This window comes from Pseudophryne corroboree, chromosome 4, assembly GCF_028390025.1.
Source record: "Pseudophryne corroboree isolate aPseCor3 chromosome 4, aPseCor3.hap2, whole genome shotgun sequence".
Classification (NCBI taxonomy): Eukaryota; Metazoa; Chordata; class Amphibia; order Anura; family Myobatrachidae; genus Pseudophryne; species Pseudophryne corroboree.
The window spans coordinates 922935495-922956994 of record NC_086447.1 but is presented as its reverse complement, the minus strand read 5'-3'; the positions used below and the strand labels follow the sequence as shown (position 1 = coordinate 922956994).

At 53.8% G+C, this 21500-nt stretch overlaps 1 protein-coding gene across 1 annotated transcript in view; it reads right to left on the bottom strand.

The window, feature by feature from the left end:
• LOC134910701 (zinc transporter ZIP9-B-like) overlaps positions 1-21500 on the bottom strand; it is a 72424-nt gene that overhangs the window by 27597 nt on the left and 23327 nt on the right. The window contains exon 2 of the mRNA XM_063919022.1: positions 1716-1821. Within this exon, the coding sequence (XP_063775092.1) occupies positions 1716-1821 (106 nt within the window). The remainder of the gene's footprint in view (positions 1-1715; positions 1822-21500) is intronic.

Sequence of the window (21500 nt, the reverse complement as noted above, 5' to 3'; positions counted from 1 at the left end):
ATGTATCAGTGGGCATTAATATAAGATAAACAAGTGCTACAAGCTGCACTTACCACTAATCTGAACTGAGGTTTGGTTTCAGTTATTTGCCTTTGCCGCAGTGTTTTCAGCCTTTGTTTACACTATTCTTAATAATGTATTTTATCACTTTTTTTCTTTTAGTTCCAGCTGCAATTTTCCCAATTTGCAATAAGAAAATAAATGGAGAGGTTTAATATTGAACTTAAATGTGCAACAGCCATTGCGCACGTGCTGGCTCAAACATGGTGGAACCTGTTCAACTTTCTACCCTTCCCCCAGTTATTTCATGGTTCTAAGAGTCGAGACATTTAAAAAACTCAAGAATGAAGACAGGGCTGCTTCAGCTCCTCTGTATCTGACATGAATCAGACAATAGTCTCATGGGGAGGCAGGGAGTTCATCTACCTGCAATTGAGCAGGCAGGTAATTAACGTTCGGGTGACGCTGAACAGTGTATTTTACCTCCATGACTCTCATCTGTAAATTTGACTTTTAGGGGTTTATTGACTAAGCGGCAAGTTGCAAAAACTGACAATTCTCTTTATGTTTAAGCCCCAAATTTAAAACAATGATTATAGCAGCAAAACTCAACTTTTTTGGTGCTATTAAAGTTTTTGCTGTTTTGAATTTGGGACTTAGATGGTCATTCCGAGTTGTTCGCTCTCTAGCAGTTTTTAGCAGCCGTGCAAACGCTATGCCGCATCCCAATGGGAGTGTATTTGGATCGCAGAGCGGCTACAAAATATTTTTGTGCAGTTTTAGAGTAGCTCAATACCTACTCAGCGCTTGTGATCACTTCAGACTGTTCAGTTCCTGTTTTGACATCACAAACACGCCCTGCGTTCTCCCAGCCACGCCTGCGTTTTTCCTGGCACGCCTGCGTTTTTTCGATCACTCCCTGAAAACGGTCAGTTGACACCCAGAAACGCCCACTTCACGTCAATCACTCTGCGGCCAGCAGTGCGACTGAAAAGCTTCGCTAGACCCTGTGTGAAACTACATCGTCCGTTGTAATAGTACGACGCGCGTGCGCATTGCGCCGCATACGTAGAAGTGCTGTTTTATTGCCTGATCGCTCCGCAGCGACCGAAATCTGCTAGCGATCAACTGGAATGACCCCCTTAAACACACCGAGAAGCGGCAGATTTTTCAACTCAATGCTGAATACAGTAACTAAACCTCTTACTGCTACGTCAGTTTACCGGTTTGCTCAGTGCCCACTCATTTATATTTAAATGCATTTTCTTCCTATCTCATATTTTCTGTGTTTGTATCCATGCTATTATATCATCAGGCAGATCACAGCATTTACATATCCCAGAACAAAGAAAATTATATAAATACATGACTGAAAAACAGACAAAAACCTGAGGTTAAATCTACCGTGTGTGAGAATTCAGCTCACATTGTCATAATCAAACACAGGAGTCTAGGAGGAAGCCGGAGCAGCCTGAAGAAACCACGATAACACTGGGAGAACATACAAACTCCACACATACATGTTTCTCAGGTTTGCCAAATACACATGACTTTCGCTGTTAATTATTCTGGGTGTAAATGGAGACTGGGGACGGCTTGTACCGGCTGAGACGTCTGGAAAGATTAGTAGCCGAGTGTGGCCAAGCTTGGCCTGAAACGTTCTGTCCGGACACAACAAAGCAGCTGATCTGTAAAGCATTATGGGGTTTTCTAACCTTTGGAAGAGCTGTCCAGTAGTTCAATCCCTTCTGGTATAATAATAGCCAACGCTGTTCCACAAAGCAGGCCGGCCCCCAGGACGCTGACAAACTGCAGCTTTTGCTGTAAGAGAAGGATGGATGTTACTGGTGGTGACGGATTACACGGAGACTTCGAGCGTTAGCCCGGGCCAAGTTTCTAAGACATCTCACTTACTCATACAGCGCCGCAAATATACCCCAGAAGAGAGATAAAGCGCATTTGGGGGCGAGCGGATTGCTGTATATCCCGATGTGTCTCTTTGTTGTTTATTGCAACACAAATTTGCGGTTGCTGCGTGTTCTTATGAAAATGTACAAAATAAAAAGTGTTCTGCAGTGAATGTTAATGTTTCTGCGGGTAATTAACATGAAAAACATGTACCGCCCGGGGACCATGGCTAGAAGGGGTTACAATGTATAGATAGACAGTCAATAGGCCAACACTATATAAGGTCAACACAAGTTTTTTTTGTGATTTTTCACATATTTTTTAAAATTTTACCATCCGCGTGGCCTACGACTGGGAATAGTACCCTTGCCCTAAGCGTGGTGACTGGTGAGCGAAGCGAGGCAGCGAGGGTATATGTTTGCAATAATTGTTCTTACATATGATGAAACATACAAAATGACACAAAAAAACAACAACTTGTGTCAACCATTTCCATGTTGAGCTTTTGGCCTCGTCGACCTTTTCTACGGTCTACCTTTTTCCATGTCGACCTAATCGGGTCGAGCAACTGCCATTTTGTGTATCACCGTCGTGAAAGACATGTTCTGCATGGGGCATACTTGCAATTCACGGGTTGCCATGGCTGGTGGCAAATGTATGTAACAGAGATCTCTGAACTTCTATTATTATGTAGGCTGTAAATCTCTCTTGCTGGCCTGATTGCAGAGTGCTGGGGGAATCGGTTTGCGTTTTTCAAGCTAAAGGCAGGGCTGCCATCAGAAATTGTGGGGCCCGGGACTGACAAAATTGGGCCCCTCCCCCACCCCTATGTGATGTCATACATTGTGATGTTACATATAGGTGGAGTGTTGCGGACCTACAGGAATGGTTCATAGAGAGCAGATAAGGTCTGATGTTGTATCACAGCCTGGTGCAGCTCTACAGGTATTGGCGATAGGAGCCATGGTCAGACCCCCCAATCTGTATGGGCCCGGGACACCAGTTCCCACAGCCCCCCCTGATGGCTACCCTGGCTAAAGGTATACACAGCTTTTGAACCAGGGCCACACAGCGACAAATAACCCACACAATGGATGCACGCGGAATACTGCAGGTAGTGTAGTTTCCTACAGGCCTCCCGTGGTGTTAATGCAGATTGTAATGTTATGATTTAGCAGATAAAAGGTCACTCATTTTGACTTTTGCAATAATAAAACTGCTCATGATTTTGCTCCCCCGCTTCTGCCCTATACATCGGACTCACTACAGACGCACCCCAGAATGGATGCAATCACAGACACCAGGAGGGTTCAGGTCACAAGCAAATCACGCATGTTCTGGGGGGAAATGGACGCAGTAACACCAGTGGTGGGAATAGGTGATTTGGCCCCAACACAAAGATGCCCCCCTGTAACCCATCACACACATCCTGTGCACGGTGTGTATTGGCCACTCTGAGGCTCTGCGCACACCGGCGGTTATTACTCCTGACCAAAGCGTTTCAGAGTCACTAACTGGAAGGACAAAGATATTAATCCCTATTAGGCAATGAGCGGTTTTCTGCCAAATGACACTACATATGAAAACAAAAAACATTTAATGTGTTCATACACGAAACCCCTGAGCACAGACCGTCAGATGCTTAGTAAGGATTACTTAACCCTTCCGTGCCCGCGGCCACTCGCCTCTGTCTCAGCACAAATGGAGAATGCCCAAGTGGGATATAAAATCTCCAGGCGCTGGGGCCCTAATAAGCTGGGAAACCTTCTGCGCAAATATGAGACGGAAGACTTTACCTGCGTGCGTCATTCTTGTGGTGCCAAGTCAGCTGCCCCCTTCTGCCAACCCCCAATCTCTGCCCAGCCCGTGGGGGGAGATATATCAAGCCCTTCAAAGTGGAGGCGTTGCCCATAGTAACCGATCACATTCTAGCTGTCACTTTATACAATGTACTAGATAATTGACAAATAAAATCTTGTTCCTTTAGGTTTGGTACATCTCCCATAGCAAATCTGGGCAACGAGTCTCTGGTTTGTTAAGTTAATTAAGTGCTTAAGGGGGACATGTACTAAGCAGTGATAAAAGTGGAGAAGCGATGCCAGTGGAGAAGTTGTCCATGGCAACCAATCAGCTGCTCTGTATAATTTTATAGTATGCAAATGATAAATGTTACTTCAATGCTGATTGGTTGCCATGGGCAACTTCTCCACTGGCTTACTTCTCCACTGTTTTCACTGCTTCGTACATCTCCCCCAGGCCTCCCAAATGTACTAATATTGTTATAACATTTATGTTATTTTATTGTTACATTGGTTGAGTGTTTTATGTGTAATATTGTTTAATAAATATGTAAAAGTGTGACCGACAGCAAACCCTATTATTTTGTTTTGGTGCAACTCCCCCTATGTCGTTACAGAACGCTGTAAGCTACAAAACAGCCTGCTATCTCTGAAACATCGTATAACACATATGCAACCAATTATTATATAACTCGTTTTATTTGTCATGTGATATACAGTCCACAGCTCCCACCTAATCCGCGATATACAGCACTGAGGAACCAGGAATACTGTACTTTACACATTAATTAGGTGCGATGGCTTCAAAAGTCGCGTTTAGGGGCTGATTAAAAGGTGGACGCTATAGTTTTACGATTTCTTTAAAACTGAGCATGCGATGGAGCCACCGTGTACACGTCCAGCAACGGTCGCAGTGCTTCGGACGCGCAGTCCATCAATACAGGGTGGGGGCAGCGCAGGGGAGTGTTCAACATAATTAGGGCATCAGTCCCATTTTGTAGGCGTGCCAAGGCCAGTGTCGCGTATTCCAATGCAGATTTACTGACTTCTGCAGCAGAGTTCTGGCGACCATTCTGAGTAGCATTGGGGTTACTCCGATGGCGATCTGATGCTGTGCGATTACGGCCCACCACTGACTCACGCCCTGAGTTAATAGAACTCAGGACAGCGGATCAGAAGTAGTCGACGACCTTTGCTTTGAATATTTTTGCATAGCAAATAAGCCGAGTCTGAGGACGGTTCCACAGGAGCCCTTTCATATTATAATCACAGCGTCGTCATGGTCATCAAAGCGATCTTCAAAGCAGATCTTAAAAGGGAAACTTTGATGCTTTCAAAGAGATCACGGTTTGGCCGATTTCTATATGGTCATTTCATGTTCACACTTAAAAGAAGATTGTGTGATCTGCAGAAGAGTTTTAATTCAAGTAAAATAACCAGCGACTTTAGGGGTCTATATATCACGCTCTCTGGCCTCGTTAACCACATGGATTCAGCAGTTTTCATCCAATTATTACTAAATCAACTAAACCCTATTTCTCAAGCATGTAACACAGCAAGATCTGTCCTGCTGTAATTTGCAGAATTGGCGCACGCCACCGACACCGTAGCTCCGTATGGGGACGTTGCGGCTTGTGCCAATTCTCCAGCTCCAGAAATGTTTCAGGTGGAAAGAGACCCCGCACTCCTCCTGCGCTCACACATAATAACCCAGCAGTGGAAAACGTTTGCCGCGTTCTCTCATTTGACAAAACAGCAGATTATCGGAGTACCCGCCTGGACTCGGGAGAGATAAGTTGCCCCGTAACGTATTAATAAAATACCAACAATAAGCAAAATTAGGTTATAAGGCATTATTAGTTTTAATAATATGGGCCCTTCAGTGTTGCTCTGGCTCCGGCGTTCCGAAACCCAACAGTTTGAAATGTAATGGTTCCCAGTTTATTCGCCATCTTCCATAATGTAATTGAATGCAAATTATATTTTTATTGAAAAAATAAATGTAAAAATTTGGCATAACAAGGTAAATACATAGAACAGCCGGATTCAGTACTACTAACGTCAGAAATATTACTCATGTCAGAGGCTTGCTTTGTGGTCTAGATACCTGCAGATGATTCACCTAAACAACTGATTAGACATTAATGGTATCCTATAAAGAGAACAGAAATATAAACAAACCTGACTTCAAAGATATAATAAAAATAGCTTTGGACTTACTCAGTCCTTGCGATCACTTCAGTCTTTTTGGTCCCGGAATTGACGTCAGACACCCGCCCTGCAAACACCTTGACACGCCTGCGTTTTTCCAAACTACTCCCAGAAAACGGTCAGCTGCCACCCACAAACACCCTCTTCCCGTCAATCTCCTTGCGATCGGCTGTGCGAATGGATTCTATGTTAAATCCATTGCTCAGCAACGATCCGCTTTGTACCCATACGACGCGCCTGCGTACTGCGGTGCGGACGATGACCGTTTTTAGTAAGGATCTCCTTAAAATGTAGAGGAATCTTTAAAAGGTCAACCATCTAAACCAAGACAAGTATCCCAAAAATGTGTGTAGCCATTGTCAACAGAGGACATTGGGCCTAATTCAGACCTGATCGCAGCAGCAAATTTGTTAGCAGTTGGGCAAAACTATGTGCACTGCAGGTGCACTGCGATCAACTCTGAATTACCCCCATACATTTCCATGTACAGGTCAATCCTGTGAAACCAGTCTAACACCATTGGAGGAGAGGGAGAGCGCCAGCGAACAGGAATAACCGCTTTTGCCGCATTGTTTAGGTGACATAATTATGATTTTTTTTTTGTAGCTTGAGATGGACCCAGAGGAGAAGTAAAAAAAACAAAACAGCGGATTTGTTGGGACATCTTTCCCCATTATTGTAGCAGAGAGGGAAAGAACCTCTTTCCAATAGTGTTGGATGACAGGCCATAATGTAATTTAATGTGGTTGTGAGGGATCCGATCTCTAGGTCGACACTATCTAGGTTGACCACTATTGGTCGACAGTAACTAGGTCGACAGGTCGACATGAGTTTTTCACAATTTTTTTCCTTTTTTATACTTAACGATCCACGTGGACTGCGATTGGAAAAGTAATCTGTGCCGAGCGAAGCGGTAGCCATGCGAGGGGACACGGTGCACTAATTGGGGTTCCCGGTCACGCTACGAAGAAAACAAAACCAAAAATTTAAAAAAAAACCTAATGTCGACCTTTTGACCTGTCAAACTAGATCAAGTCGACCTAAAGACCCTGTCGACCAAGAGAGCAGAGGGAGGTGGAGTGAGGCATGAACTGAGGGGCCGGGGTAGCTGACATCCGGGATTGCAGACAGTCCAGACTCCGGACAGATTACATGACTTCCGGACTGTCCGGAACAATACCAAACAGGTCGCAACCTTTTCAGACCAATTTACCACTATAACATCATGGAGTGATTCTCGTGCTCTTTCCTCAATTTCGCATCTTAGTACATTCCTGGTGTACTAACTACTTGGGATTAGTGTTTTGGGGTAACTAAATTGTAATGTCCCACTGTATAGTACTATTTGATGACAGGAACAGCAGTGCAGAGAGAAGGGGAAAGAGGGCACCGATTACCCTAAAACGTCTGAGGGGTCCAGGCCGGCTGTGGAAGAGGAGAGATACCCAGCTGTGTGGGCGGAGCGCATAGTATTTTTCATTTACTTTTTTCACAGCGGGTGTAGCTATGCCCCCCAGATTTGGCGTCGCAGTCTGCATCACTCTTTTTAAGTTCAGTGTAAAACAGTGAAATCAGTTGAGAAGTGAAGAGAGTGAGCGTAGGAATAGCTGGATAACCTGTATCCCTGAGTAGCGGAACCTTTTCTCATTGCACATTGGTTTTGTGACTGCAGCAAGCACAATGACACGAGATGCGACTCATGTGACGAATCACTACACCCGTGCGCAAGTGTCATTGTGTGTTGTTGAATTCTTCATGTAATAAACCGATAGAGATAAATTAAGTTTTGCCGCAACCATTCTAATCTGCCTTTTAAAGAGATAATGGAAATAAACAATAGAAATAAAAGGTTTCAGCTTATGGTCAAACATTAGCGCTTGTAAAAAGCAACTCAGGTTTTTTTTTTTTTTATGCCTGGTGGCACATATATTTTCCATATATACGGTACAGCATGATTTCCTCGCACCCCACAGAGCATGTGATACTAGCAGGTGCGATTACATGCATTACGGTATATTCAATTGTAGTCGGAAACTGACGTCTTGTTGTAAAGACGGCAGTTTCCAACAGGTTTAGGTCGGAAGGGGTTCCGACCTATTCAATAGGAGGCTGTTTTTTCCGACTTGTTGGAATGCACGCGGATGGGAGGCTTCAGCCGCCAATCCGCGTGTACTGACGGAAGCGCGGCCAAACCCGACAAGTTTTAGCCCTGTTTCCGACAATGTCAATCCGACTTTAAAAAAAGGCCCGGCATAGAATACATTGATCCGACAGGTATTGAATTCACCCCATTGCGTTAAATTTAATTCCGTCCTATGCAGAAAACTAAATTTTTTAGAACACCCCAATTTTTATTGAATTTAATGCAATGCAAGTGCAGTGAATAACATCACAAATAAAAACCTGCAACACCAACTGTGAGGCGCGGAGGAGGAACCGTCAGGCGCAGAGGAGGAACCGTCAGGCGCAGAGGAGGAACCGGCAGGCGCAGAGGAGGAACCGGCAGGCGCAGAGGAGGAACCGGCAGGCGCAGAGGAGGAACCGGCAGCACAGAGGAGGAACCGGCAGGCACAGAGGAGGAAGGCGTATAGGAGGAACCATCAGGCACAGAGGAGGAACCGTCAGGCGCGGAGGAGGAACCGTCAGGCGCGGAGGAGGAACCGTCAGGCGCGGAGGAGGAACCGTCAGGCGCGGAGGAGGAACCGTCAGGCGCGGAGGAGGAACCGTCAGGCGCAGAGGAGGAACCGTCAGGCGCAGAGGAGGAACCGTCAGGCGCAGAGGAGGAACCGTCAGGCGCAGAGGAGGAACCGTCAGGCGCAGAGGAGGAACCGTCAGGCGCAGAGGAGGAACCGTCAGGCGCAGAGGAGGAAGGCGCAGAGGAGGAACTGTCAGGAGCAGAGGAGGAACTGTCAGGAGCAGAGGAGGAACTGTCAGGAGCAGAGGAGGAACTGTCAGGAGCAGAGGAGGAGGAAGGCACGGAGGAGGAACCGTCAGGCGCAGAGGAGGAACCGTCAGGCGCAGAGGAGGAACCGTCAGGCGCAGAGGAGGAACCGTCAGGCGCAGAGGAGGAACCGTCAGGCGCAGAGGAGGAACCGTCAGGCGCAGAGGAGGAAGGCATAGAGGAGGAGCCATCAGGCACAGAGGAGGAACCGTCAGGCGCAGAGGAGGAACCGTCAGGCGCAGAGGAGGAAGGCGCAGAGGAGGAAGGCGCAGAGGAGGAACTGTCAGGAGCAGAGGAGGAACTGTCAGGAGCAGAGGAGGAGGAAGGCACGGAGGAGGAACCGTCAGGCGCGGAGGAGGAACCATCAGGCGCAGAGGAGGAACCGTCAGGCGCAGAGGAGGAACCGTCAGGCGCAGAGGAGGAACCGTCAGGCGCAGAGGAGGAACCGTCAGGCGCAGAGGAGGAACCGTCAGGCGCAGAGGAGGAACCGTCAGGCGCAGAGGAGGAAGGCGCAGAGGAGGAACTGTCAGGAGCAGAGGAGGAACTGTCAGGAGCAGAGGAGGAACTGTCAGGAGCAGAGAAGGAACTGTCAGGAGCAGAGGAGGAGGAAGGCGCGGAGGAGGAAGGCGCAGAGGAGGAAGGCGCAGAGGAGGAAGGCGCAGAGGAGGAAGGCGCAGAGGAGGAACTGTCAGGAGCAGAGGAGGAACTGTCAGGAGCAGAGGAGGAACTGTCAGGAGCAGAGGAGGAACGGTCAGGAGCAGAGGAGGAACTGTCAGGAGCAGAGGAGGAACTGTCAGGAGCAGAGGAGGAACTGTCAGGAGCAGAGGAGGAACTGTCAGGAGCAGAGGAGGAACTGTCAGGAGCAGAGGAGGAACTGTCAGGAGCAGAGGAGGAACTGTCAGGAGCAGAGGAGGAGGAAGGCACGGAGGAGGAACCGTCAGGCGCAGAGGAGGAACCGTCAGGCGCAGAGGAGGAACCGTCAGGCGCAGAGGAGGAACCGTCAGGCGCAGAGGAGGAACCGTCAGGCGCAGAGGAGGAAGGCGCAGAGGAGGAACTGTCAGGAGCAGAGGAGGAACTGTCAGGAGCAGAGGAGGAGGAAGGCGCGGAGGAGGAAGGCGCAGAGGAGGAAGGCGCAGAGGAGGAAGGCGCAGAGGAGGAAGGCGCAGAGGAGGAACTGTCAGGAGCAGAGGAGGAACTGTCAGGAGCAGAGGAGGAACTGTCAGGAGCAGAGGAGGAACGGTCAGGAGCAGAGGAGGAACTGTCAGGAGCAGAGGAGGAACTGTCAGGAGCAGAGGAGGAACTGTCAGGAGCAGAGGAGGAACTGTCAGGAGCAGAGGAGGAACTGTCAGGAGCAGAGGAGGAACTGTCAGGAGCAGAGGAGGAACTGTCAGGAGCAGAGGAGGAACTGTCAGGAGCAGAGGAGGAACTGTCAGGAGCAGAGGAGGAACTGTCAGGAGCAGAGGAGGAGGAAGGCACGGAGGAGGAACCGTCAGGCGCAGAGGAGGAACCGTCAGGCGCAGAGGAGGAACCGTCAGGCGCAGAGGAGGAACCGTCAGGCGCAGAGGAGGAACCGTCAGGCGCAGAGGAGGAACCGTCAGGCGCAGAGGAGGAACCGTCAGGCGCAGAGGAGGAACCGTCAGGCGCAGAGGAGGAACCGTCAGGCGCAGAGGAGGAAGGCGTAGAGGAGGAGCCATCAGGCACAGAGGAGGAACCGTCAGGCGCAGAGGAGGAAGGCGCAGAGGAGGAAGGCGCAGAGGAGGAAGGCGCAGAGGAGGAACTGTCAGGAGCAGAGGAGGAACTGTCAGGAGCAGAGGAGGAACTGTCAGGAGCAGAGGAGGAACTGTCAGGAGCAGAGGAGGAACTGTCAGGAGCAGAGGAGGAGGAAGGCACGGAGGAGGAACCGTCAGGCGCGGAGGAGGAACCGTCAGGCGCAGAGGAGGAACCGTCAGGCGCAGAGGAGGAACCGTCAGGCGCAGAGGAGGAACCGTCAGGCGCAGAGGAGGAACCGTCAGGCGCAGAGGAGGAACCGGCAGGCGCAGAGGAGGAACCGTCAGGCGCAGAGGAGGAACCGTCAGGCGCAGAGGAGGAACCGTCAGGCGCAGAGGAGGAACCGTCAGGCGCAGAGGAGGAACCGTCAGGCGCAGAGGAGGAACCGTCAGGCGCAGAGGAGGAAGGCGCAGAGGAGGAACTGTCAGGAGCAGAGGAGGAACTGTCAGGAGCAGAGGAGGAGGAAGGCGCGGAGGAGGAAGGCGCAGAGGAGGAAGGCGCAGAGGAGGAAGGCGCAGAGGAGGAAGGCGCAGAGGAGGAACTGTCAGGAGCAGAGGAGGAACTGTCAGGAGCAGAGGAGGAACTGTCAGGAGCAGAGGAGGAACTGTCAGGAGCAGAGGAGGAACTGTCAGGAGCAGAGGAGGAGGAAGGCACGGAGGAGGAACCGTCAGGCGCAGAGGAGGAACCGTCAGGCGCAGAGGAGGAACCGTCAGGCGCAGAGGAGGAACCGGCAGGCGCAGAGGAGGAACCGGCAGGCGCAGAGGAGGAACCGGCAGGCGCAGAGGAGGAAGGCGTAGAGGAGGAACCGTCAGGCGCAGAGGAGGAACCGTCAGGCGCAGAGGAGGAACCGTCAGGCGCAGAGGAGGAACCGTCAGGCGCAGAGGAGGAACCGTCAGGCGCAGAGGAGGAAGGCGCAGAGGAGGAAGGCGCAGAGGAGAACTGTCAGGAGCAGAGGAGAACTGTCAGGAGCAGAGGAGAACTGTCAGGAGCAGAGGAGGAACTGTCAGGAGCAGAGGAGGAACTGTCAGGAGCAGAGGAGGAGGAAGGCACGGAGGAGGAGGAAGGCGCAGAGGAGGAACCGTCAGGCGCAGAGGAGGAACCGTCAGGCGCAGAGGAGGAACCGTCAGGCGCAGAGGAGGAACCGGCAGGCGCAGAGGAGGAACCGGCAGGCGCAGAGGAGGAACTGTCAGGAGCAGAGGAGGAACTGTCAGGAGCAGAGGAGGAGGAAGGCACGGAGGAGGAACCTTGCAAAAACAGAATAAAATCTATTAACTGCTAAAACAGCGCCTCTGTAGATGTATTATCATGTGCAATATGCAAAGATATTTAATAGAATAATAATTATCTGAATTACTGCGCTTGCCGACCAACTATGTGTAGTTGAATAACAAGAACAAAAAAAAACATGAAAAACGGCTGCGCTGTATGTCAGAAATATATCAAGGAAAAGAGCCAACGTATATAAAAGAATATTTATTATAAAACTGTTATCAGATTCATTGGTACCAATAACTATGGGTAAATTAATTAAAATAATGAACACACAACTTTTCTCACAAGGTGTCAGATGGCCGGTAATCTTCCGATATGATGGTATTGGAAATCAAGGAGACAGTCTATATCCACAGCTGCTAATATTAGCTGCTGTTCAAACACTGGAAAGTCTGTGTCATCGATGCAGTTCCAGATCTAATAGATTGTGCAGCACCCGTAGATAAAGTGATTATTACCTCGCTGGTGGGCTGGTCAATGATCCGGGCGTCCCCGGTCAGATGTCCTGCGTTGCCCACAGTCGCTGTGCAGCAGAGAGGAAAAGCCGCGCCGTATGCAGTGGGCTGGCTAAGAGTGTCGGGATCCGTTGGTGCTGCTAGTAGCAGTGAAGCATCAGGGATATGACCGTCCAAGATGTCTGATGGATGTACTATCAAGGACACCTGTGCAAGGTGTGTGAAGAGGCCTCTTCACACACCTTGCACAGGTGTCCTTGATAGTACATCCATCAGACATCTTGGACGGTCATATCCCTGATGCTTCACTGCTACTAGCAGCACCAACGGATCCCGACACTCTTAGCCAGCCCACTGCATACGGCGCGGCTTTTCCTCTCTGATGCACAGCGACTGTGGGCAACGCAGGACATCTGACCGGGGACGCCCGTCAAATTGACCAGCCCACCAGAGAGGTAATAATCACTTTATCTACGGGTGCTGCACAATCTATTAGATCTGGAACTGCATCGATGACACAGACTTTCCAGTGTTTGAACAGCAGCTAATATTAGCAGCTGTGGATATAGACTGTCTCCTTGATTTCCAATACCATCATATCGGAAGATTACCGGCCATCTGACACCTTGTGAGAAAAGTTGTGTGTTCATTATTTTAATTAATTTACCCATAGTTATTGGTACCAATGAACCTGATAATAACAGTTTTATAATAAATATTCTTTTATATACGTTGGCTCTTTTCCTTGATATATTTCTGACATACAGCGCAGCCGTTTTTCATGGTTTTTTTTGTCGGAGGAGGAACCGTCAGGCGCAGAGGAGGAACCGTCAGGCGCGGAGGAGGAAGGCGTGGAGGAGGAACCGTCAGGAGCAGAGGAGGAACCGTCAGGAGCAGAGGAGGAAGGCGTGGAGGAGGAACCGTCAGGAGCAGAGGAGGAACCGTCAGGAGCAGAGGAGGAACCGTCAGGAGCAGAGGAGGAGGAAGGCGCGGAGGAGGAACCGTCAGGCGCAGAGGAGGAAGGAGTAGAGGAGGAAGGCGCAGAGGAGGAACCGTCAGGCGCAGAGGAGGAACCGTCAGGCGCGGAGGAGGAAGGCGTGGAGGAGGAACCGTCAGGAGCAGAGGAGGAACCGTCAGGAGCAGAGGAGGAACCGTCAGGAGCAGAGGAGGAACCGTCAGGAGCAGAGGAGGAACCGACAGTTGCAGAGGAGGAGGAAGGCGCGGAGGAGGAACCGTCAGGCGCAGAGGAGGAACCGTCAGGCGCAGAGGAGGAACCGACAGTTGCAGAGGAGGAGGAAGGCGCGGAGGAGGAACCGTCAGGCGCAGAGGAGGAACCGTCAGGCGCAGAGGAGGAACCGTCAGGCGCAGAGGAGGAACCGTCAGGCGCAGAGGAGGAACTGGCAGGCGCGGAGGAGGAACCGTCAGGCGCGGAGGAGGAACCGTCAGGCGCAGAGGAGGAACCGTCAGGCGCAGATGAGGAAGGCGCAGAGGAGGAAGGCGCAGAGGAGGAACTGTCAGGAGCAGAGGAGAACTGTCAGGAGCAGAGGAGGAACTGTCAGGAGCAGAGGAGGAGGAAGGCACGGAGGAGGAACCGTCAGGCGCGGAGGAGGAACCGTCAGGCGCGGAGGAGGAACCGTCAGGCGCGGAGGAGGAACCGTCAGGCGCAGAGGAGGAACCGTCAGGCGCAGAGGAGGAACCGTCAGGCGCAGAGGAGGAACCGTCAGGCGCAGAGGAGGAAGGCGCAGAGGAGGAAGGCGCAGAGGAGGAACTGTCAGGAGCAGAGGAGGAACTGTCAGGAGCAGAGGAGGAACTGTCAGGAGCAGAGGAGGAACTGTCAGGAGCAGAGGAGGAGGAAGGCACGGAGGAGGAACCGTCAGGCGCAGAGGAGGAACCGTCAGGCGCAGAGGAGGAACCGTCAGGCGCAGAGGAGGAACCGTCAGGCGCAGAGGAGGAACCGGCAGGCGCAGAGGAGGAAGGCGTAGAGGAGGAACCATCAGGCACAGAGGAGGAACCGTCAGGCGCAGAGGAGGAACCGTCAGGCGCAGAGGAGGAAGGCGCAGAGGAGGAAGGCGCAGAGGAGAACTGTCAGGAGCAGAGGAGAACTGTCAGGAGCAGAGGAGAACTGTCAGGAGCAGAGGAGAACTGTCAGGAGCAGAGGAGGAACTGTCAGGAGCAGAGGAGGAACTGTCAGGAGCAGAGGAGGAGGAAGGCACGGAGGAGGAACCGTCAGGCGCGGAGGAGGAACCGTCAGGCGCAGAGGAGGAACCGTCAGGCGCAGAGGAGGAACCGTCAGGCGCAGAGGAGGAACCGTCAGGCGCAGAGGAGGAACTGGCAGGCGCAGAGGAGGAACCGGCAGGCACAGAGGAGGAACCGGCAGGCACAGAGGAGGAAGGCGTAGAGGAGGAACCGTCAGGCACAGAGGAGGAACCGTCAGGCGCGGAGGAGGAACCGTCAGGCGCGGAGGAGGAACCGTCAGGCGCGGAGGAGGAACCGTCAGGCGGAGGAACCGTCAGGCGCAGAGGAGGAACCGTCAGGCGCAGAGGAGGAACCGTCAGGCGCAGAGGAGGAACCGTCAGGCGGAGGAACCGTCAGGCGCAGAGGAGGAACCGTCAGGCGCAGAGGAGGAACCGTCAGGCGCAGAGGAGGAACCGTCAGGCGCAGAGGAGGAACCGTCAGGCGCAGAGGAGGAACCGTCAGGCGCAGAGGAGGAACCGTCAGGCGCAGAGGAGGAAGGCGCAGAGGAGGAAGGCGCAGAGGAGGAACTGTCAGGAGCAGAGGAGGAACTGTCAGGAGCAGAGGAGGAACTGTCAGGAGCAGAGGAGGAACTGTCAGGAGCAGAGGAGGAGGAAGGCACGGAGGAGGAACCGTCAGGCGCAGAGGAGGAACAGTCAGGCGCAGAGGAGGAACCGTCAGGCGCAGAGGAGGAACCGGCAGGCGCAGAGGAGGAACCGGCAGGCGCAGAGGAGGAAGGCGTAGAGGAGGAACCATCAGGCACAGAGGAGGAACCGTCAGGCGCAGAGGAGGAACCGTCAGGCGCAGAGGAGGAAGGCGCAGAGGAGGAAGGCGCAGGAGGAGGAACTGTCAGGAGCAGAGGAGAACTGTCAGGAGCAGAGGAGGAACTGTCAGGAGCAGAGGAGGAGGAAGGCACGGAGGAGGAACCGTCAGGCGCGGAGGAGGAACCGTCAGGCGCAGAGGAGGAACCGTCAGGCGCAGAGGAGGAACCGTCAGGCGCAGAGGAGGAACCGGCAGGCACAGAGGAGGAACCGGCAGGCACAGAGGAGGAACCGGCAGGCACAGAGGAGGAACCGGCAGGCACAGAGGAGGAACCGTCAGGCGCAGAGGAGGAACCGTCAGGCGCAGAGGAGGAACCGTCAGGCGCAGAGGAGGAAGGCGCAGAGGAGGAAGGCGCAGAGGAGGAACTGTCAGGAGCAGAGGAGGAACTGTCAGGAGCAGAGGAGGAACTGTCAGGAGCAGAGGAGGAACTGTCAGGAGCAGAGGAGGAGGAAGGCGCGGAGGAGGAACCGTCAGGCGCAGAGGAGGAAGGCGCAGAGGAGGAAGGCGCAGAGGAGGAACTGTCAGGAGCAGAGGAGGAACTGTCAGGAGCAGAGGAGGAAGTGTCAGGAGCAGAGGAGGAGGAAGGCGCGGAGGAGGAACCGTCAGGCGCGGAGGAGGAACCGTCAGGCGCAGAGGAGGAACCGTCAGGCGCAGAGGAGGAACCGTCAGGCGCAGAGGAGGAACCGTCAGGCGCAGAGGAGGAACCGTCAGGCGCAGAGGAAAAACCGTCAGGCGCAGAGGAGGAACCGTCAGGCGCAGAGGAGGAACCGTCAGGCGCAGAGGAGGAACCGGCAGGCACAGAGGAGGAAGGCGTAGAGGAGGAACCATCAGGCACAGAGGAGGAACCGTCAGGCGCGGAGGAGGAACCGTCAGGCGCGGAGGAGGAACCGTCAGGCGCGGAGGAGGAACCGTCAGGCGCGGAGGAGGAACCGTCAGGCGCAGAGGAGGAACCGTCAGGCGCAGAGGAGGAAGGCGCAGAGGAGGAACTGTCAGGAGCAGAGGAGGAACTGTCAGGAGCAGAGGAGGAACTGTCAGGAGCAGAGGAGGAACCGTCAGGCGCAGAGGAGGAAGGCGCAGAGGAGGAACTGTCAGGAGCAGAGGAGGAACTGTCAGGAGCAGAGGAGGAACTGTCAGGAGCAGAGGAGGAACCGTCAGGCGCAGAGGAGGAAGGAGCAGAGGAGGAACTGTCAGGAGCAGAGGAGGAACTGTCAGGAGCAGAGGAGGAACTGTCGTCAGGAGCAGAGGAGGAACTGTCAGGAGCAGAGGAGGAACTGTCAGGAGCAGAGGAGGAACTGTCAGGAGCAGAGGAGGAGGAAGGCACGGAGGAGGAACCGTCAGGCGCAGAGGAGGAACCGTCAGGCGCAGAGGAGGAACCGTCAGGCGCAGAGGAGGAACCGGCAGGCGCAGAGGAGGAAGGCGCAGAGGAGGAACCGTCAGGCGCAGAGGAGGAACCGTCAGGCGCAGAGGAGGAACCGTCAGGCGCAGAGGAGGAACCGTCAGGCGCAGAGGAGGAAGGCGCAGAGGAGGAAGGCGCAGAGGAGAACTGTCAGGAGCAGAGGAGAACTGTCAGGAGCAGAGGAGGAACTGTCAGGAGCAGAGGAGGAACTGTCAGGAGCAGAGGAGGAACTGTCAGGAGCAGAGGAGGAACTGTCAGGAGCAGAGGAGGAGGAAGGCACGGAGGAGGAACCGTCAGGCGCGGAGGAGGAACCGTCAGGCGCGGAGGAGGAACCGTCAGGCGCGGAGGAGGAACCGTCAGGCGCAGAGGAGGAACCGTCAGGCGCAGAGGAGGAACCGTCAGGCGCAGAGGAGGAACCGTCAGGCGCAGAGGAGGAACCGTCAGGCGCAGAGGAGGAAGGCGCAGAGGAGGAAGGCGCAGAGGAGGAACTGTCAGGAGCAGAGGAGGAACTGTCAGGAGCAGAGGAGGAACTGTCAGGAGCAGAGGAGGAACTGTCAGGAGCAGAGGAGGAACTGTCAGGAGCAGAGGAGGAGGAAGGCACGGAGGAGGAACCGTCAGGCGCAGAGGAGGAACCGTCAGGCGCGGAGGAGGAACCGTCAGGCGCGGAGGAGGAACCGTCAGGCGCGGAGGAGGAACCGTCAGGCGCGGAGGAGGAACCGTCAGGCGCGGAGGAGGAACCGTCAGGCGCGGAGGAGGAACCGTCAGGCGCGGAGGAGGAACCGTCAGGCGCAGAGGAGGAACCGTCAGGCGCAGAGGAGGAACCGTCAGGCGCAGAGGAGGAACCGTCAGGAGCAGAGGAGGAACCGTCAGGAGCAGAGGAGGAACCGTCAGGAGCAGAGGAGGAACCGTCAGGAGCAGAGGAGGAGGAACCGTCAGGCGCAGAGGAGGAACCGTCAGGCGCAGAGGAGGAACCGTCAGGCGCAGAGGAGGAACCGTCAGGAGCAGAGGAGGAACCGTCAGGAGCAGAGGAGGAACCGTCAGGAGCAGAGGAGGAACCGTCAGGAGCAGAGGAGGAACCGTCAGGAGCAGAGGAGGAACCGTCAGGAGCAGAGGAGGAACCGTCAGGAGCAGAGGAGGAGGAACCGTCAGGCGCAGAGGAGGAACCGTCAGGCGCAGAGGAGGAACCGTCAGGCGCAGAGGAGGAACCGTCAGGCGCAGAGGAGGAACCGTCAGGCGCAGAGGAGGAACCGTCAGGCGCAGAGGAGGAACCGTCAGGCGCAGAGGAGGAACCGTCAGGCGCAGAGGAGGAAGGCGCAGAGGAGGAACTGTCAGGAGCAGAGGAGGAACTGTCAGGAGCAGAGGAGGAACTGTCAGGAGCAGAGGAGGAGGAAGGCACGGAGGAGGAACCGTCAGGCGCAGAGGAGGAACCGTCAGGCGCAGAGGAGGAACCGTCAGGCGCAGAGGAGGAACCGTCAGGCGCAGAGGAGGAACCGGCAGGCGCAGAGGAGGAAGGCGTAGAGGAGGAACCATCAGGCACAGAGGAGGAACCGTCAGGCGCAGAGGAGGAACCGTCAGGCGCAGAGGAGGAAGGCGCAGAGGAGGAAGGCGCAGAGGAGGAACTGTCAGGAGCAGAGGAGAACTGTCAGGAGCAGAGGAGGAACTGTCAGGAGCAGAGGAGGAGGAAGGCACGGAGGAGGAACCGTCAGGCGCGGAGGAGGAACCGTCAGGCGCAGAGGAGGAACCGTCAGGCGCAGAGGAGGAAACGGCAGGCACAGAGGAGGAACCGGCAGGCACAGAGGAGGAACCGGCAGGCACAGAGGAGGAACCGTCAGGCGCAGAGGAGGAACCGTCAGGCGCAGAGGAGGAACCGTCAGGCGCAGAGGAGGAAGGCGCAGAGGAGGAAGGCGCAGAGGAGGAACTGTCAGGAGCAGAGGAGGAACTGTCAGGAGCAGAGGAGGAAGTGTCAGGAGCAGAGGAGGAGGAAGGCGCGGAGGAGGAACCGTCAGGCGCGGCAGAGGAGGAACCGTCAGGCGCAGAGGAGGAACCGGCAGGCACAGAGGAGGAACCGGCAGGCACAGAGGAGGAACCGGCAGGCACAGAGGAGGAACCGGCAGGCACAGAGGAGGAAGGCGTAGAGGAGGAACCATCAGGCACAGAGGAGGAACCGTCAGGCGCGGAGGAGGAACCGTCAGGCGCGGAGGAGGAACCGTCAGGCGCGGAGGAGGAACCGTCAGGCGCAGAGGAGGAAGGCGCAGAGGAGGAACTGTCAGGAGCAGAGGAGGAACTGTCAGGAGCAGAAGAGGAACTGTCAGGAGCAGAGGAGGAACTGTCAGGAGCAGAGGAGGAGGAAGGCGCAGAGGAGGAACCGTCAGGCGCAGAGGAGGAACCGTCAGGCGCAGAGGAGGAACCGTCAGGCGCAGAGGAGGAAGGTGCAGAGGAGGAACTGTCAGGAGCAGAGGAGGAACTGTCAGGAGCAGAGGAGGAACTGTCAGGAGCAGAGGAGGAACTGTCAGGAGCAGAGGAGGAACTGTCAGGAGCAGAGGAGGAGGAAGGCACGGAGGAGGAACCGTCAGGCGCAGAGGAGGAACTGTCAGGCGCGGAGGAGGAACCGTCAGGAGCAGAGGAGGAACCGTCAGGAGCAGAGGAGGAACCGTCAGGCGCAGAGGAGGAAGGTGCAGAGGAGGAACTGTCAGGAGCAGAGGAGGAACTGTCAGGAGCAGAGGAGGAACTGTCAGGAGCAGAGGAGGAACTGTCAGGAGCAGAGGAGGAACTGTCAGGAGCAGAGGAGGAGGAAGGCACGGAGGAGGAACCGTCAGGCGCAGAGGAGGAACCGTCAGGCGCAGAGGAGGAACCGGCAGGCGCAGAGGAGGAACCGGCAGGCGCAGAGGAGGAAGGCGCAGAGGAGGAACCGTCAGGCGCAGAGGAGGAACCGTCAGGCGCAGAGGAGGAACCGTCAGGCGCAGTGGAGGAACCGTCAGGCGCAGAGGAGGAAGGCGCAGAGGAGGAAGGCGCAGAGGAGGAAGGCGCAGAGGAGGAAGGAGCAGAGGAGGAACTGTCAGGAGCAGAGGAGGAACTGTCAGGAGCAGAGGAGGAACTGTCAGGAGCAGAGGAGGAACTGTCAGGAGCAGAGGAGGAACTGTCAGGAGCAGAGGAGGAGGAAGGCACGGAGGAGGAACCGTCAGGCGCAGAGGAGGAACCGTCAGGCGCAGAGGAGGAACCGTCAGGCGCAGAGGAGGAACCGTCAGGCGCAGAGGAGGAACCGTCAGGCGCAGAGGAGGAAGGCGCAGAGGAGGAAGGCGCAGGAGGAGGAACTGTCAGGAGCAGAGGAGGAACTGTCAGGAGCAGAGGAGGAACTGTCAGGAGCAGAGGAGGAGGAAGGCACGGAGGAGGAACCTTGCAAAAACAGAATAAAATCTATTAACTGCTAAAACAGCGCCTCTGTAGATGTATTATCATGTGCAATATGCAAAGATATTTAATAGAATAATAATTATCTGAATTACTGCGCTTGCCGACCAACTATGTGTAGTTGAATAACAAGAACAAAAAAAACCATGAAAAACGGCTGCGCTGTATGTCAGAAATATATCAAGGAAAAGAGCCAACGTATATAAAAGAATATTTATTATAAAACTGTTATTATCAGGTTCATTGGTACCAATAACTATGGGTAAATTAATTAAAATAATGAACACACAACTTTTCTCACAAGGTGTCAGATGGCCGGTAATCTTCCGATATGATGGTATTGGAAATCAAGGAGACAGTCTATATCCACAGCTGCTAATATTAGCTGCTGTTCAAACACTGGAAAGTCTGTGTCATCGATGCAGTTCCAGATCTAATAGATTGTGCAGCACCCGTAGATAAAGTGATTATTACCTCGCTGGTGGGCTGGTCAATTTGACGGGCGTCCCCGGTCAGATGTCCTGCGTTGCCCACAGTCGCTGTGCATCAGAGAGGAAAAGCCGCGCCGTATGCAGTGGGCTGGCTAAGAGTGTCGGGATCCGTTGGTGCTGCTAGTAGCAGTGAAGCATCAGGGATATGACCGTCCAAGATGTCTGATGGATGTACTATCAAGGACACCTGTGCAAGGTGTGTGAAGAGGCCTCTTCACACACCTTGCACAGGTGTCCTTGATAGTACATCCATCAGACATCTTGGACGGTCATATCCCTGATGCTTCACTGCTACTAGCAGCACCAACGGATCCCGACACTCTTAGCCAGCCCACTGCATACGGCGCGGCTTTTCCTCTCTGATGCACAGCGACTGTGGGCAACGCAGGACATCTGACCGGGGACGCCCGTCAAATTGACCAGCCCACCAGAGAGGTAATAATCACTTTATCTACGGGTGCTGCAAAATCTATTAGATCTGGAACTGCATCGATGACACAGACTTTCCAGTGTTTGAACAGCAGCTAATATTAGCAGCTGTGGATATAGACTGTCTCCTTGATTTCCAATACCATCATATCGGAAGATTACCGGCCATCTGACACCTTGTGAGAAAAGTTGTGTGTTCATTATTTTAATTAATTTACCCATAGTTATTGGTACCAATGAACCTGATAACAGTTTTATAATAAATATTCTTTTATATACGTTGGCTCTTTTCCTTGATATATTTCTGACATACAGCGCAGCCGTTTTTCATGGTTTTTTTTGTCGGAGGAGGAACCGTCAGGCGCAGAG